The 25734-nt window shown below is 40.7% G+C and overlaps 1 protein-coding gene and 1 long non-coding RNA gene across 2 annotated transcripts in view; one reads left to right on the forward strand and one right to left on the reverse strand.

The window, feature by feature from the left end:
* The window catches only part of LOC121922909 (ephrin type-B receptor 5), a 200937-nt gene that overhangs the window by 132041 nt on the left and 43162 nt on the right, over window positions 1–25734 (forward strand). The window contains exons 6-7 of the mRNA XM_042452858.1: window positions 5941–6096; window positions 7706–8044. Coding sequence (XP_042308792.1) covers window positions 5941–6096; window positions 7706–8044 — 495 coding nt within the window. The remainder of the gene's footprint in view (window positions 1–5940; window positions 6097–7705; window positions 8045–25734) is intronic.
* Window positions 20793–23846, reverse strand: LOC121922910. Its single transcript, XR_006102252.1, has 3 exons — window positions 23774–23846; window positions 22667–22775; window positions 20793–21894 (listed from the first exon to the last, which is right to left on the reverse strand). It is a non-coding gene; the product is annotated as an uncharacterized LOC121922910 (long non-coding RNA).

A 25734-nucleotide genomic window follows, 5' to 3' on the forward strand; every position in this document is an offset into this window, starting at 1 on the left:
AGGGTCATCCTTTTAGTATCCATTGTATTTAGCAGGACTTGAACATCCATGGATTTTGGTCCTGGAACTAAACTTCAGCAGATACCAAGGGCAGTTATGAAGGGCCTATTGAACAACAATAACAACAACAGCAAGGGTTTATTTCTTACCCGCCTTTCCCCATGGGTCAAGGCAGGGAACAACAATAATTAATAGACAAAGAACATCAGTTAAAAATACATCAGTTAAAACACACATTAGTTTAAAGGAGACAAATAAGATATACACATATCAAACCAATCCACATTTAAATTCCATCATTTAAAATTCACAATTTAAAAATCATCTGGATAATCCTGCTGGAAGAGATTAGTCTATAATGTTCTTTTAAATGTGGACAGAGTATTCAACTATTAAATCTCTTCTGGCAGGTTATAAATAATAAAATAAAACAAACAATAATAATAAAAATAAAAATAGTTAAAAGGAAAAACGTGTTCCCTCATGTCACGATCATTAGGTAAGGCCCTTTACAAATGGAGACTTGGGCAGTATGGCACCACATTACTTTTCTGTTGTGGCTCCTTATCTTTCAAACTTTAATCCTTGGAAATTATGAGACTGCCTTATACCCAGTTTTTGCATTCATCCTACGTTCTGGAAAATTACTTTCTCTGGCAGCGGGTCCCAGAGGCAAAGGTCTTTTCCATCCCCGCTAGCCAAGATCTTTTTGAGATGTCATGGTCTCTGCTTGTGTACACAGGGCATGTGCGTTCCTACAAAATTATGGTATAACCAGTCCACAGAGAAGATTGCTTGACTGAAGCTATCTCCACTGCTAGACAACATTGTTGACCTTTCTATTTTGACTGGTCTCACGTGGGCTAATTAAAGGTTCCTTACTGTACTGTTTGTTTGGTGTTGGTCTGCTAACTTTAAACAATACAATTGTTTTTCAAAGTTTTTTTTTTTTAGTTCTTGATCTATAAAGGATGCTACAACTGCAGTACAATCCGATGCATGTTTACTTAGAAATAAGTGCCTTCAGGGTTTGCACACTGGTAAATGTGGTTTTTTAAGGACTGCAGGCTTAGGTCAATCATTTATTTTGACCAATGAATTAAAACCAGATTGATCTAGAAATACTACATATACTCATGTCTAAGTCTAAAAATTTTAGTCAAAAAATTGACCCCCAAAAACCTGAGTTGACTTATCCACAAATTAATGTAAGAACTGTATGTACCATTATCCCTTCACATTTGTGGCTTTGACTTTTGTGGACTTGATTATTCACAGATTTGAGAAAAATATTCTCTCTAGGAATCTCTGGCGCAGTACAGACCGCCGAAAAATGGCAGCCTGCCGGTGCCTATTTTTCCTCCAGAGGGAAGCCGTAGCCACCAAACCACATGGCTTCCCTTCGGCGGAAAAAGAACCCATGAAAAGTGGGTTCTTTCAAAGTTGCAGGGGCGGCGTAACAAATGCACCATTGTAAACACCGCACGGCAGCTTAAGTAACGCCATGTCGTGCTTACGTAACAGTGGTGGCACCCGTGTACACAGGGCGCCGCCATTGTTACACCGCCATTACGTTCTAGGATTGGGGACCATGTGGTTGCCACGCGGTCCCTAACCCTAGAATTGGCCTTGGTATGCTGCTTATTGGCAGTATGTACCGGGCCTCTAGGTCTTCTAGTGCAACTCTACCAGAGATGAAAAACTAGAAATTCCAAGAGAAAACACTTCTCTGCCATTTATAGGTCTTCCAGTGCAATTCTATGGTCAACTTCTGGTGGATGTTAACCACAGACCTAGAGATTACTAAATGGATATTCTCTCAGGTTTTTAAAAAAAGGCTAGTGTTTTTTTTTATTTTTGGTTTTTCCACTTTCATGGGGGTTCTGAGCCCCTAACCCCAGTGAATGTGGATGGCTCACTGTATTGTACTTTAACTCTTATTTAAAAAATGAACAATCCCTGGTGAAAGGCAAGAATGTAGTCTGTCCTGGCCTCTCTGCTCTCTCATTCATACAGCCTTTAGGGTGAGCACAAACATTTATTATGTCTGTTGGAATTTTGTAAATTCTTTGGCATCATTTTCCTTTGCTTTGTCCTTTACATCATTTATCACATGCCCCTAAGTTTTACCTTTGGCGTATCCATGGGTCATATCAAAATCCATAATTTTGGCCCCCAAACCTGTCCTTGACTTATACATGATGTTGACTTATATAGCTGGCCCTCCATATCCACAGATTCTTTATCCATGGATTCAAGCATCCATGGCTTGAAAATATTCCAAAAATATATAAATTCCAAAAAGCAAACTTGATTTTGCCATTTAATAATAATAATAATAATAATAATAATAATAATAATAATAATAGTTTATTTCTATCCCGCTTTTCCAATTCAGATCAAAGAATTATCTTTAATAGAAATACTTATAGAAACTGTGGATGGAAAAATCCTCTTACATATTCTTGTGTGTGAGAGAAAAGATGGATTGTGTCTTCTGAGGTCATGCCATTGCTGCAACAAGCATGTACCTTAGCTAAAAAGGGAGTGTGCCTCTTTTTCCTGTATGCATGTTTATGCAGATTGGCCTGTAATAACCAGGGGAGGTGACTACTGCAAACAGAGTTTTGAATGCTTGGGGCTCTTGTTGAATTTTGTGTTGGCCATGTGTGTCTTAGTGAAGTAATTCATAAATGAATGTATAACATGTGGGAGGGGGCTATCTGGAGAAGATGATATCTCCCTTGTCCCAAGACTCTTCCTTCATTCTTTGTTGTGTGCCATTTGGGAGGCAGCTGTTTGGTTGTGCCCTAAATTGCCATCTTAATACAGCATTTAATTACACTACACAAGTCTGTGAAGCTTTTCTAGCTGCTGACTAGAAAAAATGTATTCATTTTTTTAATTCCCACTTTTCTGATCTCTTATGTCCCAGTTACGAAGAAAGAAAATGTAAGCGTCAGTTAAGAAAAGCAAAATGAAAGCTTGGTCTTTTGCCAGAAGCAGCGTTTGCAAAATTGGCTCTTTTGGGGGTGGAATCATATGAACCTTCAAGGCCCATCCAGAAAGCATAGGATTTGGGAGAGCCAGGTTTTGTTTTGTTTTTTACTTCACCTTTTACCTAACTTGAAACCTTTTCTGTCTATACGTGATCCTGAACCTTTGATGTTTGTAGCCTATTTGGAAACTTCCTGGACAACATTATTTTTTGTATCCGTTATATCAAAGCTGAAAATAATTCACTCCTCTAGATGTTGTTGGGCTGCAAATTTCGGCAGTCCTAGCCAGCATAGCCAGTGGTAAAGAAGGCTGGGAATGGCAGTCCAACAACACATGAGGGCCACACAGTTTTCACCACTGTTTTATATGCTATTTTCCTTTCACTAGCTCAGAGCTTACATAGCTTGCACAGGAGTTCCCAGGTGAACTTAAATTTATGCATTGACCATATCTAGATTTGCTTGGCAGCATGACTGATATTTTCCTCTGCTGTTACCTACTCAGTTATTTGGAAACCCATTTTAAGAACTTCAAAATGTTGATCTTATCAAATATTGCCTAGGAAGGCTAAAGTTGATTTCTTTCTTTCACCTCCAAAGGTGAAAGTCATCTCTTTTTATATATGGATTTTTTTATACATGGATTCAAGCATCCATGGTTTGAAAATGTTCAAAAAAAGTATAAATTTCAAATATCAAACCTTGATTTTCCATTTTTATAAGGGACACCATTTTGCTATGTCATTATATTTAATGGGACTTGAGCATCCATGAATTTTGTTATCCACAGGGATCTTGGAACCAAACCCCAGCGTATAACAAGGGTCCACTGTATTTACTATGAATTGTTTTCAAAATTTAATTAAAACTGATTCCAAAAACCTAAGGTTGAGATTGCAATTCTCTGCCTACTTAGATGAGAGCAGCTTTGCCAAATAGGGCATGTATATCTGAGTGGATTTCCACTGCGAATTTGGTTCATACAAATCAAAGAGGAAGAGTAGATGCAGAAGATTTGGAGACACAACTAGTAGAGGGAAAATTCATTGTATATCTATGTTTTGCATGTACATGCATCAACCAACAATCTTGTCAAAAATCCTTTTCCTTTTAAAAAAATGGCTTTACAATGTTAATATATATTAGAACATATATTTATACAAACAGATGTTAGGTACCCACTTTTTTATTTTAATAAAAGCTGTAAAAAGTAAAAGTATGGGGCTATTTGTTCTCAGGCTGACCAGCTCACAACTAGAGGTTTCATTTGAGTAAAAGCCATATGGGTAGAAACTCGTAGTAGTTAGATAAATATTGGTTGTCTGAGGAAGGCAATGCACAATTTCCTATTACTTATGGTGTGAGCCTACATATCCTGGTTTTAAAAGATGTGAGTCAACTTTCAGGTTACATATTAAAATTCCCTATGCAGTCTTGCAGAAAACAAACAGCACTCTCAATGGACTATAATTGTCAAAGAATGCAATCTTCAGCAAGACTCCTGAACAATGCTTTCTGTTGACAGCATCTTTACATATTAATTTGTAAAGTGGAAGATCCTTCAACTCTTTAACAAGCTGAAATACTAGTTTCACAGGAATCATCCAGTATCACGTTGTCCCTTTCCAAATATACCTTTGCTCAGTGCATGACCCAAGGAAGAAAGCTCTTTTGATTTCTTTATCACCATCACCTCTGCAAGAACAGCTAGAATAGTCCCTTTGGCAAACAGTAGCATTAGTTAAAGTAAACTTTGGTTACACAAGACAATAGGGTCTTGTTTATTGAACAGAAATTCCAGCTTCAGTATCCTGTAAGCCTTTTGTAACAGACAAAACTAGAAATGTCTGGCTTCAATGCAGGTTTATCAAATGTAATATGAATATTTTACGCGAAGAGCCAGCATGGTGTAGTGGTTTGTACATTGAACTATATCTCTGGACAACAGAGACTGAATCTCGGCTTGGCCATGGAAACCCACAGGCTGACTTTGAGCAAATCATACTCTCTTAGCCTCAGAAGATGGCAGTGGCTAACCCTTCCTTTGAAGAAAATTGCCAAGAAACCTCCATAATAGCTTTCCCTTAGGATCACCATCAGTTGGAAATGACTGTAAGACACAACAACAACAACATCAAAACAGCATGTTATATATATAGCTGCACAGGGGTTTCTTTGCCTGTAACAATTGTAAATAGTTGAATACTCTTTACAAGCAAACCCCCTCTGAACAAATCTTGCCAAGAAAACCCCATGTTTGTCTTAGGGTCGCCATAAGTCAGAAATGACTTGAAGGCACATAAGAACAACAGGAATATATGACTAAAATGATAATGTAGGTGCATGCACCATATAGGGAATATTCATGTTAAAAATGAGCTCAAAGGATTTTTTAAAAACAGTGTTGGCTTACGGCGAAAGGTTTTACAGCTGCTACTTGGTTGTGCTAACTCATGTGTCATGGTCCTGTTGGTGGCAGAGGTTATATTATTGGCAGTTGCCCCTTAGTCTCAACCTGGAACCCAATTTTAGTTATTTATGTTGCAAATAATTCTTGCTTTTATAATTTTGTTCTTCACTTGTTTGTTTGTTTCTCGCCTTCCCTTGTACGGTATATTTTTACTTTTTTTCTTGTTGTACTCAAAGTAAGACAGATTTTCACTTTGTTTTTAGTGAGTAACATTAGACTGAAGGCTTGCATACATTTTTCTTCAGTGGTTTTTTACAGTTCTGTCTTTTGTTGGTGCCAGTTCATTGGAAGGATTAATTTTGTTTGTTGGCCCCATGATAGGTTCACCTTAGGGTCTCCATAAGTTGGAAATGACTTGAAGGCACACAACAACAAGACTAACAAAGAGAACCAAAACATGAAATGATCATTGTTGTCCTACCAAATTTTAACAGATTTTATCTTTTCCCCCAACCTCCCTTATGTATTTAGCTTGTACCATTGGCACCTCCAAAGCATCGGTAGGAGATGCTCCCTGCAGTCCCTGCCCAGCCCACAGTTACTCTTCTACTCCAGGATCCAGTGAATGTGCCTGTCTGGCTCGATACTACCGTTCATCTTCAGATATATCTGATGCCCCCTGCACCAGTAAGTACCTAAGAATGAATGGGATTAAACATTTGGGATTAATTTACCTCTCTTTCTGTTGGCCCATGCTTCTTGTGGTCCTCGCTAGCCACTTTGCATCCTCCCTTTGTCCTGAAACCAGAAATTGCTTTGTCCTAGCTTCCCCATCTTGTCTTTCTTTCCTCTACAGTTGTCCCTTCACATTTGGGACTTTGTCTTTTGCACATTTATTTGTGGTTTTGATTAATATGTTCTCTCCTGGAATCTCTAGGTCATCCAATGCAGCTCTTCCAGAAGATGACCATAGAGTTGTGCTGGAGAACCTAGATGTTCCTAGAGGAAACACTTTTCTAGGCATTTGTAGGTCCACCAGCATAATTCTGTGATCAACTTCTGGCAGATGGTGACCATAGAGTTGCACTGGAGGGCATGGAGATTCCTGCAGAGGTGCACTTTTAGAGAAAATAATAGGTTTTTCTTTTAATTTGTGGTTTTTCCACATTCACAGTGGTTCCTCACTTCTAACCCCAGTGGATGTGGAGGGACCACTACATTAAATATCTCCTTATTCTCTCTCTTCTTCCTGCCTAGTCTCATAGTAAGGATTGTGTTTCTTTACTCTTTCCTTTGGGACTTGCTCATTCACTGATTTATGGATCATTTTTAAAATTAAAAACGAAACAAAACAGAAGTTACAGTTGTGTGACTAACGGCAATGCATGTTTTCGCTTACAAAAGTACAATTTTCTCCCCTCTGTGGTTTGTTTTAGGAATGCATCTGGGAAGCAAATGTGTGTTAGCCATGTTTAATGTATCATACTATCTGTTTAGAATTTTCCCTTTCTGGTTATTTTGATGACCTGATACTTAGACCGTTTCTTCAAAAGCAAATAATTCTCAATGAGAGAGTAAAGCATGCAAATTATAACAGAATATTATAATAGAAACCAGGGTGCTTTAAAGGTAGAATATAACAATACCTTGTATGGGTCAGACAAATGTCCGGCTAGTCCAGCATATTGTTTATGACAGTCGCTGGATGTCTCTAAATAGCTCACAAGCTGGACATGAAAATGGCAGCATCACTCCTGTTCGTTGTTCACAGGGTTAGATAATCAGAAGTATTCTGTGCCTGGACATTAAACAGGTATATGTTAAATGAACATCGGCCATTTTTGCCATCACTTCTGCAGTTAGCAGAAGAAAGACCTGGTGAATTTAAAGGGGGGCAAAGCAAAAAAGGACTGCAAGATGATGGAGTGGATTACCATTGGTGACCATAGCAGTAGTCCTTTTGCATGCATGGATTTTTTTATTTTCTAGAAAGATACCTGGAATTACTCTTGTTCATTTTCTTGCAGCAGAACAATCTGCTTTGTTTGGCTGCAGCATTAACTTTTGTCACAAGCAGTTTGTGCCTAGAACTTTAAAAGCTTCTGATGAAGAGTTTTCTCAAAATGCACTTGGAGCCCTACCAATCTGTGCAATGGCTTTTTCATTTCCCCCCCTTCAGGCCCAGGCTGAGAATTCAGCTAGCCCTATTTATCTTCTTTTGCTCCTTTCTGTGCATGTTTTATTTTCCCTGGCTATCACCTCAATTCTTCACAGCCTCATTTTCCACTTTTTGTAGGTACCCCAACAGCTCCCCGTGACCTCAGCTATGAGATTATTGGGTCCAATGTTCTCCTGACCTGGCGCCTCCCTAAGGATCTAGGGGGCCGAAAGGATGTCTTCTTCAATGTCATCTGCAAGGTGTGCCCGACTGGATCACCAGGGCCTTGTGTGCGTTGTGGAGACAGTGTCCAGTTTGAGCCACGTCAGGTGGGGCTGACAGAGAGCCGGGTTCAAGTTTCCAACCTCCTGGCCCGTGTGCAGTACACCTTTGAGATCCAAGCTGTCAACCTTGTGACAGAGCTGAGTCCAGATGCTCCGCAGTATGCTTCCATCAATGTTAGCACCAGCCAGTCAGGTGAGGAATTGCTTTCTTTCCACTTTGTTTAGTGCTCACTTAATCTTCTGATTTAACCCATTCCCTTTTGCTGCTGCTGTTCAGATATGGCCCTTCTATGCAACAAGACAAAAAGTGCAGTGCCTCAAGTATTACATTACATATGGTAGTGTGGGAGGCAGCTAGCCTGAGCCATGTGCCACAGTCCCATGAAGGAAGATGCTGGAGAACTTTGTTTGCTCCACATCTTCAAGCAAACAGTCACCTAGTTTGGACTACCTGGACTGACTTACAGATTGGGATACATCTTGCAACATAGGAAAGAGGGGAGAAGCATGGGCTGTTGGCCTTGGCAATATGGCAGTGCTGCCTAGCTTGTGGTGCTGAGCACATCTGGCAGCGCACTGAGATGATATATTTTTAATCTTCCTTCCTTTTTTGGGAAGTGCTCCCAATACTGAAGGAGGAGGACGACACAGCTTTGCCAGAACAACACAGGGAAGTTCTTCTGACAGAGTGGCATAGTGGGCAAACTTTACTGATGTTCATATCCTCCCCCTGCTGAAAAAAATGGGAAATAGGGGAAGGTGTCTCAAAGAGACCTGTGAAGATAGATCTAATGTTCTGGTTGAGGCCAAAATATGAAGTATTTTGAATACTAAAACCCTACACAAACGCTATTATCATGGTGGGGCCAACCAGATTTTCTCTCTCATGTATTAAAATGCTTTGGATTGATCCTGCTGGTATTCTCCCTTTAGATTCTCAAACCACTATATTATATACCACCACCATCACTACTGCTACCATTTTTATAATATTTTCATGTGTTCAGTGTTTCACGAGAATTTTATCCAGATGAAATCACAGGAATGTTATCTATCTTATCTAAGATCACTTCCTCAGTGTCAGAGGGGGACTCTGAAATTTTGTGAGGGCGAAATAACATTAAGAGAGATAGCACAATATTCAGTCAGCCCTTCTTATACATGGATTTTTTAATACACGGATGCAAGCATCCACGGTTTGAAAATGTTCAAAAAAAATATAAATTTCAAATATCAAACCTTGATTTTCTATTTTTTATAAGGGACACCATTTTGCAATGTCATTATATTTAATGGGGCTTGAGTATCCATGGATTTTGTTATCCACGGGGGATTTTGGAACCAAATCCCAGTGTATAACAAGGGTCCACTGTAATGGTTTGAGCATTGGACTATGACCCTGGAGACCAGGGTTTGATTCTCTCCTTTGCCCTGGAAACCCAGTGGGTGACCTTGAGTGAGTCACACATTCTCAGCCTGAGAAAACCCCATGATAGTTTTGCCTTAGGTTTGCCATAAATCAGGAACAACTTGAAAGGACACAACATACCAACAATAATAAATAACACTGAATCACCATACAGGTGTACAGAGATGTTATGAAGATGACAACAACCCTGTTAAGTAATCTGGGGCTATTAACTTCCTCCTACCCCATATTTCTGTTTTATGGGAACTGAGGCATCAATGGCCACCATGTGCATCAATGGCAGAAACAAGATGTAAATCAAGGAGTTCCTGCCTCTCATCTACTGTGCTAAAACCACTCTCACTGCAACCCTTTTTTGCTACATTCTTTATTGTCTGCAGTTTTAAAGAGACTTTTCAAGTCATTACCTTCCTCAAATAGACATTTTCCCTCATTCTCTTTGGCAAAGATAACAGGTTTAGCAAATGGAGGTTTAGAAAATGGGCAGAAAGAAGATGTCATCAGAATCAGGAGTTAGCCTGGAGGGGACAGGAAGGGAGGAGGTAGCCAGCCATCTGTGTTGGAGAAGCAGGTGCTTTGCTAAGACAGATAGGATCCCCTGTCAGGGTTTGGCGGGGGGGGGGGGGGGGGGCTCTGAACATCAAGCCCAGTGCAGGAATAAAGAATTCTTATGCACCTTCTTGAATTCTGTGGCTTTATCTGTGGCTTTATCTGCATTCCCCACAGTTTATGTAACAATGCAGTGCAGAAGCACATTAATAGGAGTATGGAGTGAGGTGGGGAAATGGTACTGCAAATATCCATGCTTAGCCACTCCCAGAACATTTCATATTTTTTTATTTTGCTTTTTGAACAAGTGTCATTAACTTTTTTTGTTTTGCTAGAACCACAAAAATTCCTCACAGCAGTTCAATTATACAATCTTTTGTATAGTTTAATTGCAAGAATATGGGACATTCGGCAATAATTCTGATCTTAATAATTCTTATGCTGTTATCTGTGCTGCTGAAAGTGGAGGAGGATTTACGATTCAGCTTAAGGTGTAAACTCCTAACATATTTAGAACTCCTGAGTATTGTGCACAACCCCAATAGCTGCAAAAATAAGTGGTGGTTTATACAGTCTTTATATAGTGTGAGATATATAATATATATATATATATATATATATATATATATATATATATAATGAATAAATGTGCATTTCTGGACAGTTTAGTGGCTTTGCATGCTGACTGTTGTTGTAAACAACTAATTTGCTCAGTATGGCAGCTATTTAGTCACAAATTGCTTTTTGAAAGGCAGTTTGAGTATATTGAGAAATACAAAAGAAACCACAGCACCTTTTCTTTAAATCATGCCAGTATTTGACATATATATTTTTAATCTATCCAGAGGCCATGGAATCTCATAACAAATTTGAGGAACATTGGATTCTTCCTTATATGAAGTCAGGCCAGTCTACCTCAGTACAGTTGGCCCTTGGTATCCACAGATTTTTTATCTAGAGATTCAAGTATCCCCAGCTTAAAAATATTTCAAAAATATATAAATTCCAAAAAATAAACCTTGATTTTACCATTGTATACAAGGGCCATCATTTTACTATGCCATTATATTTAATGGGACTTCAGCATCCACAGATTATGGTATTCATGGGGAAATCTGGAATCAAACCTCAGCATATACCAAGTGCCCACTGCAAACAACAACAACAACAACAACAACCCATTATATTTAATTGGACTTGAGCAGCCATAGATTTTGGTATCCACTTGGGAACCTGGAACCAAACTCCAGGGGATACCAAGGGACCACTGTACGCTCTACATTGAGTGTCAGTGGTCTCTTCTGAGTGTCAAATTTACAGTCGGCCCTCCATATCCATGGATTCTTTATCCATAAATTTAACCATTCACAGTTTGAAAATATTTTTTAAAAATATAAATTCCAAAAAACAAATCTTGATTTTGCCCTTTTTACTATGCCTTTGTATTTATTGGGACTTGAGCATCCACAGATTTTCGATATCCATGGAGGGTCCTGGAACCAAATCCCAGCGGATACCAAGGGCCCATTGTACTTCTTATTCCTTCCTGAAGATGCTGCAGTCTGAATCTGGAGCTTTCTGCACACAAAATCAGGTGTTCCACCACTGCACTGCTGTCCCTTGCCTCTTCCTGACTGAAATCTAAAATTATTTTATTGAACATACAATATGTACAAATGATTTTGATCACCACTGAAATTTTACTGCCACTTTTGAGGCTGATTTAAGCATATTTCTAATGCTAGAGTACAGGTGGTCCACAACAGTAGAGTGAATTCATCTAGCAAAAATCACACTTCTGCTTTTGTGGATAAATGAGTCAAATATAACTTTGTTGTTGTGTAGCTTCAGGTCATTTTCAACTTATGGCGCCCCTAAGGCAAACCTATCATGGATTTTTCTCAGCAGGATTTGTTCAAAGGAGGTTTGCCATGGCCTTCCCCTGAGGCTGAGAGCATGTCACTTGCCCAGTGGGTTTCATGGCTGAGCCGAGATTCGAACCTTGGTCTCAAGAAATGTAGTTCAACATTGAAACCACTACACCACATTGGTTCCAAGCATAACATACTAAGATGCAAGAAAGTCTAAATACCTGGGAAGGAAAAGAGGCAGATTTCTCACATTTCTAGTGGGAAAATACACAAGAAGGAAGAAGTACAATTCAGGATAGGTTTTCCCCCTCTGTCTCCTGCTTCTAACACATTTGTCTTCTCCTCTGCTGCTTTTCAGTTTCTCTTCTCTCTCACCTTTCTCTGTGTCACAGTTGTTCTCCTTCTTCTCCCAGTTGCTTTGTCTTGTCTCTTCCTTTCCCTGTATCTTTTCAGTTCCCATCAGTTTCTATCCTTGGCAGCCCGTATTTCAAAGAATTTTAAAACAAATGTTACAGCGATGTACAGCCTGTCTTGTCTCTGAACAGAAAGCATATGAGAGGTTGACAAAAAGTAAAAATATGTGAACTGCTAGTCTGTCTGAATTTCTGCAGTTTAGTCTCTAGGTCTGGACAAAGCTAGAAGCCTTTCTTAAATGTCAGAAAGTCAAGTACTGCTAGTTACTGCTGAAGTTCAGTTATGGTTGCAGCTGAGTGTTGTGCCATCCTGCAAGAGTCCTGGAGAAAGGCAGCCGTAGAGTAACATTTCAGATATCGTTTGTGAAGAGGTAATGGCTATGAAAGAAATAGAAAAGCCCCTAAAATGCAAAGATATACAACTCAGCACAAAAGTTAGAATCATACAAGCTGTTGTATTCCTTATTACCATGTATGGATGTGAGAGCTGGGCAATTAAGGAAGAAAATAGGAGGAAAATAAACTCATTTAAGATGTGATGCTGGAGAAGAGTGCTGAGGATTCCATGGACAGTGAAAAGGTCAAACAAATGGGTGCTAGAGCACATCAAGCCAGAAATCTCCCTGGAAGCCAAGATGATTACATTGAGGCTGTCATACTTTGGCCACATCATGAGAAGGCATGACACATTGGAAAAAACAATAATGCTAGGAAAGATGGAGGGAAGCAGAAAGGGAGGGAGACCCCATACCAGATGGATGAACTCATATTACTTTGAAATAAAACTCATCTAAATTCACCTCAAAACAGTGGCGTCCCTGCCCAGGTGTCACCCGGTATGTGGAGGCGGGGCATTTGGGGTTGGGGCCATAAGGGAATTCCCTCATTTCATTGACACAGCACATAGAACGGCACTGCAGCAGCGAGGTGAGGGTTGTGCTCAGTCCTCTCAGCAGCTCCCCACCTTCCGAGTCCCATGTGGCCATTGGTCCTGGAAGGCAGCCACCTTCCCCCTCCCTGCCAGCTTTCTGGGTTCCACGGGGCCATGGCTGCATTTAAGCTGGAAGACAGCAGCCTGCTCCCCCTGGTATGTACTGTCCCATCGGGTGACACCCCCTCCTCTGGGATGTCACCTGGTGCAGTCTACAGAAAAAAAATTAAGGAGAATTTTTTAAAAGGCAGGAACAGAATGGATAAACACACATGAAAATGACTAGAGGGTTGTCTTATTCTTTTTGTGTGCCTTTAGGTTGTTTCTGACTTTTGGTTGCCCTAAGGCTAACCTGTTATAGGGTTTTCTTGGCAAGTTTTGTTGCAAGGAGGTTTGTCTTTGCCTTCCCATGAGGCTGAGAGACTGTGGCTTGTCTAAGATCACCAAGTGGGTTTCCATGGCTGAGTGGGGAATCGAACTCCAGAGTTACAGTCCCACACTCAAACTGCTACACCATGCTGACTCTTGTAGTGGGCCAAATAAAATGTCTTCCCCAGTCTCCTTGATGAGGAATCCAGACAATGCAGGGCTCAAGCCAAGCAATATCTGGTTAGCTCACCACCAAACTCCCTTAGAACGGTTTTAAAAACTTCACTATTTGCTTCGGATCTTCCTGGAATTGGGGCATTGGGTGGTTGTTTGCAATGCGTTCTGCTGTGCAACCACAGCACATAGTTCACTCCGAGGCACCCAAACATGTGTTTGAAACCGGACATCTCATTCTGACCTCAGAGCAAGCAATTTGCTGTGATGGCCACAGATTGACCATAGAAACCCATTGGGTGACCTTGGGCAAGTCACACTTTCTCAGCCTCAAGGGCAGGCAATGGCAAGCCTTCTCTGAACAAATCTTGCCAAAAAAACCCCATGATAGGTTCGCTTTAAGAAATGATATAAAGTCACACAAGAACAACAGCATTTTCTAGCCAAGGTCAAACTAAGGGAGCATGGGTATATCTCTGTGTGCACCCTAATTTTTAAGCGATAGCTCTATTGATTCATTTCAGTCTAAAAAGGGGTTTTATAGTTTACCATTTTATTTCAGTATACATTGTCATGTATAGTCCATTTCTTCAGAAGCAACTGTATTATTTTCCAAGCACAATCTTCTAGAAAACATTTAAGAGTACCCTCAAACTTTTTCTCCTTGCACATCCCAAAGGCCCAGACATATCTTTGGGGAGGTATGCAGATAGAGGCAGGTAATTGCTTTCCCAGTGTGTAGTGTCCCAGTATTTCTAGTAGGAAAGTGTTGCTGCAGATGCCATTCACATGTAAGAAAAACACAGCAGTTCAGTATTTTCCTGGATAAGTGAGATATTGGAATGAAAATACCCATTATTCTATGTTTCACATTTGAGCCCAAGCTCAACACCTATATCCAACCCCAAGAAGATAGCAAGAATGAAAAACTGAAATAACCCTTGTTCATATTATACTAGGTTTCAAACCTGAAGTCCAAGCTGGCTCTTTTATTTGTTTGAGGAGAGGAAGGGTGTGTATATGAACAATTTAAAACAGAATATAGTGCAAACTGTGAAGCTGTGTATCTTGAATGTTGTACAGTGGTACCTCGGGATACGAATTACCCAGCTTACGAATTTTTCGGGATACGAATAAACCCCATAGGGATTTATTGTTTCGGGTTACGAACGTTTTTTCGGGTTACGAAAAAACGCCGGCGCTGTTTTAAATGGAGCCGCGGCAGAGCCGCGGCTTTTTTTCCCATTAGCGCCTATGGCAATTCGGGTTACGAAGGTTTTTCGGGTTACAAAATTAGCCGCGGAACGAATTAATTTCGTAACCCGAGGGAGCACTGTATTTAACTAGTAATTTGTTTTAGTCAGAAATGATGTAGTAAGGGGAGAATAAGGTTTAATAAATCACGCAATCATTTCCTGGACTTTTTTGAAAAGTACTACAAGGATATAAATTGGTTTTGTGTGTTGTCAGGACTGGGACTATCAGTATCCATAATAGAAATCTAGAGTACAGATTCTCTAACTTGAGGTCTTTCTAGTCAGGAACGGAAACTAGAGATTCCTTTGGGGGCTGAAACACAATATGAAGTATAAGGTTTGTTGTTGTTGTTGTTGTGTATTTTCAAGTTGTTTCCAACTTGATAGGCAACCCTATCATGGGTTTTCTGGGTGAGATTTGTTCAGAGGAGGTTTGCCATTGCCTTCCCCTAGGATTGAGAGCTGTGACTTGCCCAGGGTCACCCAGTTGATTTTATGGCCAAGCGGGAATCAAGCCTTGGTCTCCAGAGTCATAATCCAACACTCAAACCACTATGCTATGCCACTCTATTATGTAAATGAGCCTGCAGAGATACCAATTTTGTCTCTTTCTGTTCCTTTTGGTACCCAGAGAGATGTTAGACTTGGTGTTGAACTGTTCAGTGGGTAGCCCCAACCTCAGATCATGATATTTCCAGTTTAAGACTCTATTCTCTGACATATACAATTTCTCTGGTACAGTCAGCTCTCTGTATCCATAGATTCCTTATCCACGGATTCAAGCATCCACTGCTTGAAACTATTCCAAACATTTATAAATTGCAAAAAGCAACCCTTGATTTTGCCATTTTACTACCCTGCTGCATATAATGGGACTTCAGCAGCCACAGATTTTGGTATCCACGGGAGGTCATGGAGCCAAACCCCAGCGGATGCCAGGGGCCCACCGTAGTTCTTTCTCACCTTCTTTTCCCCACCTTTTGCCAGGGAAAAAGTGACTAGCCAATCTTGTGAGGGATTTCTCGTCCTGCCAGTAGCAATCTACCATTCCTGGTGTCTGTTTCCAAAAGTGTGAAAGGGTTCAATTTTTGATGGGGGCTCTTTTGGCTGCACGAGGGAAGCAAATCGCTCATACCTCCGAGGAGTCTGGAGAGACCAGGAGAGCCAACAGTCTCCTCTATGGCGCTGTGGTGCCTATTGGGCCCTCATTGTGGTCAGGTTCTTCTTTGTGTGCTGTTTTCTCCCCCGCCCCTATTCTCTTCCCGGAGATCATTAGGAGTGAGCTTGAGATGAGCTGTCCTCGATTCGTAGTGACAGCTCACGCTAACGAGGCCTCTGTGCTTCCATCACATGGTCCCAGCTCACCCCCCTTCTTCTCTTCGTCCCCCTTGGCAGCTTTTCAATTGAGCTTAGCTTTTTTCCCCCCGATTACACATATATTTGGGAGGACTTTGCCTAGGCTTGGAGAAAGAAAGGATAAAGGGAAAGGGGAGGGCTGTGGACGACAGGAAGAAGGAAACCCTTTTAAATGGACGGCAGTATCGGTTATAAGGAGAGCCTTTGGACCAGATCCAAGGTGCTGGTTTACTGGCCCGACAATTCAGGAATGCAGACCCTTCCCCTGTTTGTCCCCGGTTGTCCCAAAGTGCTGGTATTCTGCTTGCTGGCCAGACAATGTCCCCGGGTTTTGCTATTTGTAGGCAACATGGCCTTTGAAAACGGGAGGATTGATTTGGGTGCCGTGGATAATTCACATACGTTTTCAAAGCTGCCTAAATTACAGTAATAAGTCACCATGACATTTTGTGGTTGTGAATTCTAAAAACTCATCTGCTCCATGAAAAGCCCTTTCATTTGCCCTCTGTGAGCATGTTGTCAGTCTGTTTGGTTGGGGGATCCCAAATTCTAGTACTGTGAGAGATGCAGGGAAACATCACTATTACCTTTTCTAATTTCTTTTCATCAGTCTTAATTTTATGTACATCTGTCATCCCTACCCCTGTAGTCTTCTTTTTTAAACTAATCTTTCAGGGAAAGGAAGGTGCTGCAATTCTTTGGTTGTTGTAGGTGCTTTGTAAGAGAGATGAAAGGTGGGCCACAGAAGCCTCATCATATTGGATTGTTTTTCTGTCTCTTTTTACTATTTTATCCAGGTTGATTTAATTTACATCACAAATTAAAATGAGATTTCCCATTGATGCTACTTTATATGTTTTCTTAACTTTTGTGCAGATCTTACTAGTAAACCATGTTAATTTACAGCTGAATTGCATATTAATTATGCTCCAGTTTTATTCTTAACAACGGCCCTTGGATCCCAATACAAGCATTTCATACTCTTTTGTTCTCTTTTCTCCTCCTCCTCCTCCTCTTTTTTTTTCCTTTTTGAAATATATAGATAATGTCATTTTTAAAGGCGTAGGGAATATGTGGCCTTCACATATATTGCTGGACTGTAATCCTAGCTTGGACTGATTGGAGTTGCACTCAAACATCTGGAGGGTCATTTATTTCCTATCCTCAGCTGCTTTAAAATGCTGTTACATAGAATCTCTTTCTTACTATCACCAGCCATTGCAGTCTGTGAGGTTTATGTTACAAACCTATGCCCATTTACCATGGAGCAAACTCCGCTGCAAACAAAGAATGGACACAAATCGAATTGCATTGTAAAGATGACAATATAGGGAGCTGTGCAAAGACCATAGTTGCCTTCCTTCTAGTGTTGCTCCAGTCTTACTCTCACAAAAACAAAGCCTCAAGTAAAAATGAAATGTTCAGGACTAGGAACTAGAGGTTGGTTTGTTTGTTTGAGAGATCACATGATGTAGTGGTTTTAGCATTGGGGTACAACTCTGGAGACCTGTAAGTATCCAAAAATCCCCTAATATATTTATGAAACATTAAGGTGCCAGCATTAGTGGATGCAGTTTGCAATGGCATAAGCAGTACCAGAACAGATAGTATAAATGACACATACACCCAGCCATGCGGAAAAGCATGGAGATGGAGGAGCTTGTTAGAAAGAGTGCTGACACCCCCCCCCCCATTACTCTGCATGTTTGACAGAAACCGAAAGCCAGAAGATGAGTTCTGCCAGATCAAACAAGACCAGATCACTTCTTTCATCTCTTGTTTATTCCTAAGCATCCCCTTCCTGTCATTTATTCCTGAGGACTCCAGATCTTGTCTAGGTGTTGTAAAGTCAATGAAGCATCTTCAATCAAAATCAAACCCCTTTCATCTTTCAGATATCAAAAAAACTTTTCCACCTGGGAAAACTTTCCAGGTTCCATTGAGGGGCAGTTAAGCTTTTGGTTTCCCATGGAACCTCTGTGAACTGGGATGGCTTTAAGGGTATAAATACCAACCCGAAACATAACCTTTTTGTAGCAGTCACCCACCCCACCTCTTGCATGCAGGGTGACTGCTGTCCACAGATTTCAGTCTGTATTCTTTATTGATGCCGATTTCCCCGAAACCTGTATTCTCAAGTCTTGCAGCTCGGGTCTTCATACTTTCCAGCTTTCTGTGGACCTTCCTATTTGAGACAGATAGCTATTGCCTCATTCAAGCCTCAGTCTCAGAAATCCCCTTTCATTTTTTTTTTTATATTCAGTTAGCTCTATATGCTGGATATCTGAGGGGGTTATCTTTATGTATGTGTTACTTTATACTTTTCTTAATGAAAGTGTATGTAGTTCCCCCTTGCCTGGAGTCTCTGTCAGGGATTACCAGCATAGCTGCTGTTCCATTCCTGCATATTACTCCCTCTCACAAAGCCAAGCCAAGTATTTTCCTAAAATAATTAAAATAGATTGCAACTGCTAGTGGAGGCTGTGCAACCCAGGTTCGAATCCTTCTTGCCCATGTCATCCCATTGGGTGACTGAGCAAGTGAGATTCTCTCAGCTTCAGAGGATGGCAAAGTCAAATATCCTCTGAACAAATCTTGCCAAGAAAAGCAACAACAAGGGGGTTGGTTTGATTCAAATTTTAATGTGAACTTAGCCAATTTGCATTTTACAAACTATGATGTAAAGCTAATTTGCACACAATTATCCTTAAGGCATAGCAGTTATCTGAATTGTGCAATGTGATTTGCACATCAAAAACTACATACAATAATGTTTTCATTAGGAAAGTTGGTAGAGAAGAATGCACAAGCTAGGAAATCACATCTAAAAAGACATTCAGGCGGTATATTAGGGGAAACTGTGTACAAAAATGTCTCTGATTTTTGGGGGGCAATATTGTTCACTGATGGAACACTATGTATAAGAATGTATTTGTCTTGAAAATTTGTGGAGAAAAATGCATGTTAGGAAAAATCGCATCTAGAAAGCAGCAGCATTACTGGGGGGTGTAGGGGGTTCGGATCACACCAGGTGATACTTTGAAAGGAAACTTAGGGGGGATACAGATGGGCAGAAAGGGGCGCCGAGACGCTGCCCCTTTCTGCCCCACACAGAGGCCGCAGCAACCAAACTGCAGCCTCCAGGAGCCTCAAAAAGAACCTACTCCCTGCACCCTCGCACATCCTCACATGCAACAATGATGTCCATGAGGCACTGCACCATCTGGACTCGGCATTGCACGTACGTCATCATGGTGGCCCCTGTGTGGTCAGGGGCGAGCCAAAATGGCGCGCAGACAGTGTGGTAGGGCTTGGGAGCATGTGGATGCTCTGTTCTCCCAAGCGCTAAAATCAGCCCCAAGCCGGCACATAGCACCAGTTTGTACCGGGCCTTAGTGAACAATTCTATCCCTGTGTAAAACAAGGAACAACAATAAAACTGTAATATAATATGTCAGAAAAGCACGTGGATTAGAGGAAATACTTAATTGAAGTATGGGGGGGAAAACCAAGGTTTTACATCTTCTCTGAAAGGCCCAGAAAAAGGATAGGTGTGGTGATGGATGAATCCGCTAGTACATGATAGCACTAATGCATTGTTATTAGCTTCTGTGCCATTGCAACAGTGCAAATGAAGTGCTATTGGCACACCATTCATGGTGTTTCCTCATTAATAAGTTATGGGGCGATTCCAGGTTATTCATGGGAGAAGTACTGGATGACCATGATGAAGTGTGAAAATTTTCACACAGTTATGCTATAATGATGGGAGCATTCTGTTTTTTCTCCTGTTTTATAGCCCCCAATCTCCAACATATTTCATGTCCTTCTATCAGTAGGTGAACATCTCCCTACTTCTGTCAGAGGCAGCCAGAGATGTGAATCAAGGTAGAGAAACTAATGACATTGGCATGTGGGCTAAGTGGAATGAAATGATACTGAGATGGAGTAAGGAGCAACACAGAGCAGAATTTAAGAGTGACAGCTTCATTCTTTCTTGTAATATATAACTCTGTGTCATTACAAAGAGTAAGGTGGGTACATTAAGCCAAATGCAGGCAAATTTTAGAAATTGTTGGAACAGTCCAGTACAGCAATCCGTGCTGGGAAATAGTAATGTGTGCTGCTTTCTTTCGTGATGCTGCCATCAGAACAGGAGGTCAGAGTTACTGGCATCCTAGGGTGATATGTGAATCTGCAATTTACCATCCAGTTACAGAGATGGGAAAACACAGTATTATAGCTGCCTGAGTGCTACATTCTTTTAGGAACATACATTTGAGATGGAAACTGTCTTGTGCATTAGCTATTCCCCACACATAGCAAACTGTTTCTTTAATGAATATGCCTGCATAATGCTTCTAAATACTGTGTATACCCATGCATAAATCGAGAAATTTTAGTCAAAAATTTGACTCTAAAAATGAGTCAATGTAAGTTCTGTACTTTAACTCTTATTTTTTTAAAAAGGAACTATCCCCTGGTGAAAGACAAGAGTATAATCTGTTCTTCCCCCTCCACTCTTGTTTTCTTTTGTTTCATCCTTTAGATTCATCCTTTAGATTGTTACATGCTCCTAGGTTTTACCCTTGCCTTATCCACGGGTCATATCAAGATCCATAATTTTGGTCCCCAAACCTGCCCTCAACTTATACATGAGGTCAACTTATAGTTGAGTGTATATGGTACCTGTGAACAAAAATACAGTGTGCAGAGTGGTTCACTGTGGGTTATGTATACCAGACACTGGTACATTAATGATCCCATGACTTATACATTCTTTAAATTGAACTTTCATACTTTTGAGGAAGTGATATGGGATTGTAATGGGGGAGTATATTCCTATAAAATTGCAAGAGAATGCAGAAAGATCCGCAAAGTAAACAGGTATATTGTTTCAGGTGTTAGAAATCTGCCACAGGTGTCTACCAGTGTGAGGGCATGACCATGCCACCTTGTACCTACCAGAAGATATAAAACCAGCTCCCTACACACACATGAGTTGGAGCAGTGGGATTTTGAGAGGCCATAAGTATGGGAACTGCCAAGGTGTGATGAGGATTTCAGCTTGAAGCACTGACATTGACAGGCGTTAGTGCAGAAAGGTCATTAGACAGACTTCACAAAGCTGAGGAGATATAGTCAAAGAGGAGATTTTGAGGGCTGGGCATGACCCTGAGATTATCGACTGTGAAGGAAAGTGGAAATGTTGGTTCATGAAGGAAATTGATTTAGATGATTTCCCTTGCTGTAAGAATCTCATCATTTATATTTGCCTGAAAGAAACAACCCAAGTATATGGTAGAAAAGGGCACAGGGTTTTCATAAGATAATGCATGCTCAAAAATCGATTCTGTTATAACCATTAGAATAGGTCTGCACAGCAAGTGGCCCACTAAGCCATGTGCAGCCTGGCCACCATGATTTGTGGCTTGCCAGGTGCTTCTCTTGTACATTTTCCAGTCCTCTCAAGGATATATTTAAAAAGTGGGCTTCATGAAGCCTCCATTGCAAGAGAGGGTGAGATCTGGAAGCCAATTTTCAACCCCTGGATCCACCATAGTCTACACCACCCTCCCAGCCCCATCAGGATGAAACAAAACTGGAATTCCACTGTATGAAAAAAAAAAAAACCCTAACAACTTTCTGTCTTGAGGAGTCTTGAGCCTTAGACCAACACAGACAAAAAGGGAATCTAGAATAAAAGAAGGGAAAAACAAAGGTTAAAAACAGTATTTTAAATATTCCTTCAGATTATACAGCTTCAATATAGCAAGACAGACTTGTACTAGACTACTAGGGTGATCATTGTCTGGCGAAAGTTTAAATGCAGTTGCACATAATCTGGCAACATTATATGTTGTATCAGGGTTGATGTATGAAAGCAACAGAGAAATGTAAAATTGACCAGTGTGTCCTTGGAATTTATATAATAGAGGTGAAATAAGGCTGCGGTGGATGTCCCTGTAGTATGAATACTGGAGTAAAACATGCTCTGTTGTCTCTGTTTGGCCAGAGTCACAGGGGCTGTCTGAAAAGGGGTTTTTCTTATATCGGCCTTCAAGGACAGCTGAGGGAAGGACATGGAACTGTGCCAAAGTAAAGGCTTTTTGGTACTTTGTAAAGTCTTTAGGTATTTTGCGTTTTGCTAAGTATGCCATAGGTGATGGCAAGTATCAGTTGGAATCATTAACAATAAAAGTTGGGGTGCTAGCTAGGTCTAGCTGTTGCTCTATATCTATCATCAGTCGTTTGATAATTGCTTAAAGATTCTGTTCTGTTCAGTCCTGAGCCTTGTTTTAATTCAATACAGTTACTTTTCAAGGAGTGAAAATTGCCTTTCCCCCCACTGTTTCCCCCCCCCATCTTTGGGTGTGGCCCAGGGCTCCCAAAATAGACCCTAGTCCCTACAGGGTCCCTACCACTGCCTAGTGGGATTTCACATGTTGGTGGAGGACAATGTTTACCTCTGCAGGTTACAAGCAGACATATCTCCCTGTTTTCTTATTTCTTATGCCCTGTATTCTTCTTTAAAGTGGCAAATCAAGCACAAGTACAGTCCACCGAGATGTCCTCCTATACAAGCCAGTTGAAATGAGATGAGAGAAAACAAGTAGTGACAATGAGGATTGATTGTATGAAATGAATGGGCTCAGTGCAAATCAGAGAGAGTGTATCAGTGACAAAATAGATGATGAGCCTCCTTCCCTACAGGATCATCAGCCGGAAGCTTGCATTCTGAGCTTAATCCCTATGATCTCTGTGAATCATTTATAGACTAGGACCAGAAAAGTTGTCAAGCTTGGGTTTAGTTTGCACCATAAAGAGATTGTTTGTATTAGGTAAATTGTGCTACTTCAAACTATTGGGAGGGACCACATAACTCAATAGTCTTCGATTCTGGAGGTGGAAGAGGAAGGAGGAAGAGGATGAGGACAAAGAGGACATATTTAACATTGTCATATTGGGGAGGGAGCAAGCTTGTTTTCTGCTGCTCCAGAGACTAGAACACGGAACAATGGATGCAAACTACAGGGAAAGAGATTCCACCTCAACATTAGGAGGAACTTCCTGACACTAAGGGCTGTTTGACAGTGGAACACACTTCCTTGGAGAGTGGTGGAGACTCTCTCCTTGGAGGTCTTTAAACAGAGGCAGGAAAGATGGCCATCTGTTGGGGATGCTTTGATTTAGAGTTCCTGCAAGGCAGGGGGTTGAATTGGATGGACCTTGTGGTCTCTTCCAACTCTATGATGCTATGATTTTACAAAGTGATTGGGAGAAGGGCTGTAGCACAACAATTCCATTGCCTGTTGTCTGAAATGATACACTCCAGGAACACATTTGCAACCTTATGGCTATCACCTTGTAATAAATAGACTTCGATCACCACCAAGAAGGGAAAGGTAGTACTGGGCAAAGTGCACCTTGGGATCTGGCTATTTCTGACCTAATCACATACTCTTCTGTATGTAGAGGTCAATGATTTCCCCCCATCTAGATCTGAGCAATGGTTTCTTTCTCTGTGTTCAGTAGTTTGTTGCTTAGGCTTTTATATCTGCTGACTTACACACCTGTTATGGTGGGTGGGACAACACCATTCATCTTCATTTGAGCAACTGTAGAGCTGCACTGAAGGCACTGCAGCTGAAAGACAAGAATGGAAAAGCTCTGTTTCTGACAATGAAGATGTGACAGAAGGTTAACTATAACCAAATTAAATCCTTAGGAATGGATAATGTCTGAATTTTCATGATTGGCTTAAAGAAAACCATCTTGAGAGAGAACATTTCACCAGGAGGTCCTCCTGCCCATGATCCATTATAATCAATGGAAGCTCTGAAAGATCACTATAGTGAGGTCTCTCTGTTTGATTTTCCTAAGAAATACCCATTTTGTACAAATAAGTGCTGATTTTTGTAATATGTTTTGCACCATCTCATTCATGGTTATTCTTCTCCGTGTAACAGGGATAGTGCTATTTTAAATGAAGTATTTAATCTACCATTTTGTGTTATTTATATTGCAGATTTAAACTAACTTAATTGTTGTTCCTTGAAGAATGCTATACGTTGTAAAATGCTATCAACATTCTAATATCTACAGTGAGTTAGCTGTAGGAGTCTTTGTGAAGGAAGGGATTTTGTGTTGGAAATATAACCTATGTTTCTGCAGACCAAGAATGGTGTAATAGTTTGAGTGCTGGACTTGAACTCTGAGAAATCATGGTTCAAAGTTCTGTTCAGCCATGGAAGCTAACAGGATGGCCTTGGGCAGAGCACACTCTCTCAGCCTAAGAGGAAGTAATGGTAAACCTCCTCTAAGCAAATTTTTCTGAGACAGCTCTATGGTAGATGTGCATCAGGGTTGCCATAAATTGGAAATGACCTAAAGGCACACATCCACCACCACTATTTTTATATGGTATTGACAGAAATGCATATGCAGTATTTGGTCACATAGGCCCCATATAGACAGGCCAAAATAAAGCTGCTTCGGTTCACTTTGGAGGTATGCTGTTTAAATGATGCATGCATCCTAAGAGCCCCGGAGCCACGGCAAAGCCACACTCCTGTCCTAAGGACTGGCGTGTGGCTCTGGCGTGGCTTCCAGACTCATAAGATGCATGCATCATTTGAACAGCTTACCTCCAAAGTGACCTGAAGCAGCATTATTTTGGCTTGTCTGTTTGGGGCCAAAGTCTCAAATTTTCTAGGGCATCAGAGAAAGGAAAGATATGAGCCACATGCAAACTCCCCAGGACTCCTCAAGGTCCAAAATAAATAAACAAATAAATTTTTAAAATTGTGGTGCAAAGTGACCCAAATGCCCTCTGGGGAGCATGCTGGCAGTTTTACCACCCAAGAACCAATTTAAGCCCTGGATAGGTCTTTTATCTCACAGGAAATGATCCTGAAGTTAAAGACTTTTGGGTTACTTCTTAATATAAAAAAGGCCTCTCCTAAAATAGCCTGAGGGAGGAGGAATATGATGAAGTTGCCCTCCATATCTCTTAGAGAGGCCTAAATATCTTAAAGGCACCAGATTCCATTTGATCTTGGAATCTAAGCAGGGTCAGCTCTTTCTAGTACTTGGATGGTAGATTGGCAACAAATACCAGATGCTGTAGGCTATATTTCAGAAGCAGGAACTGGCAAAACCACCTCTCAGTATTCTTTACCTAAGAAAAATCCTACAAAATTCATGGGTCATCATAAATTTACAGGTGGCTTGAAGTCTCATGCATACACACACATCCTTTAGACAGTTATGGATACTTTGGGACAAAACAGTTACATTTTTGTAGATGTGTGTTGGAGGTATGGCTGTGTGTATGGCCTTCTGAGGTTTCCTTGTGAACCAGTGTAGCTTTCAAATCCCTGAGAGTTGCTCATTCTTCAAATGATCAGAGGAAGCTTATAATTTGTTACACATGAACATAACTCTAGTTATTTCTTTCTAAATGTGAAGAGCTGGTGCAACAAAGCAGCCAAGCATCAGGGCTATGAATCTGAAGACCCTGACTCCAATTTTA

This window comes from Sceloporus undulatus, chromosome 2, assembly GCF_019175285.1.
Source record: "Sceloporus undulatus isolate JIND9_A2432 ecotype Alabama chromosome 2, SceUnd_v1.1, whole genome shotgun sequence".
Taxonomy (NCBI): domain Eukaryota; kingdom Metazoa; phylum Chordata; class Lepidosauria; order Squamata; family Phrynosomatidae; genus Sceloporus; species Sceloporus undulatus.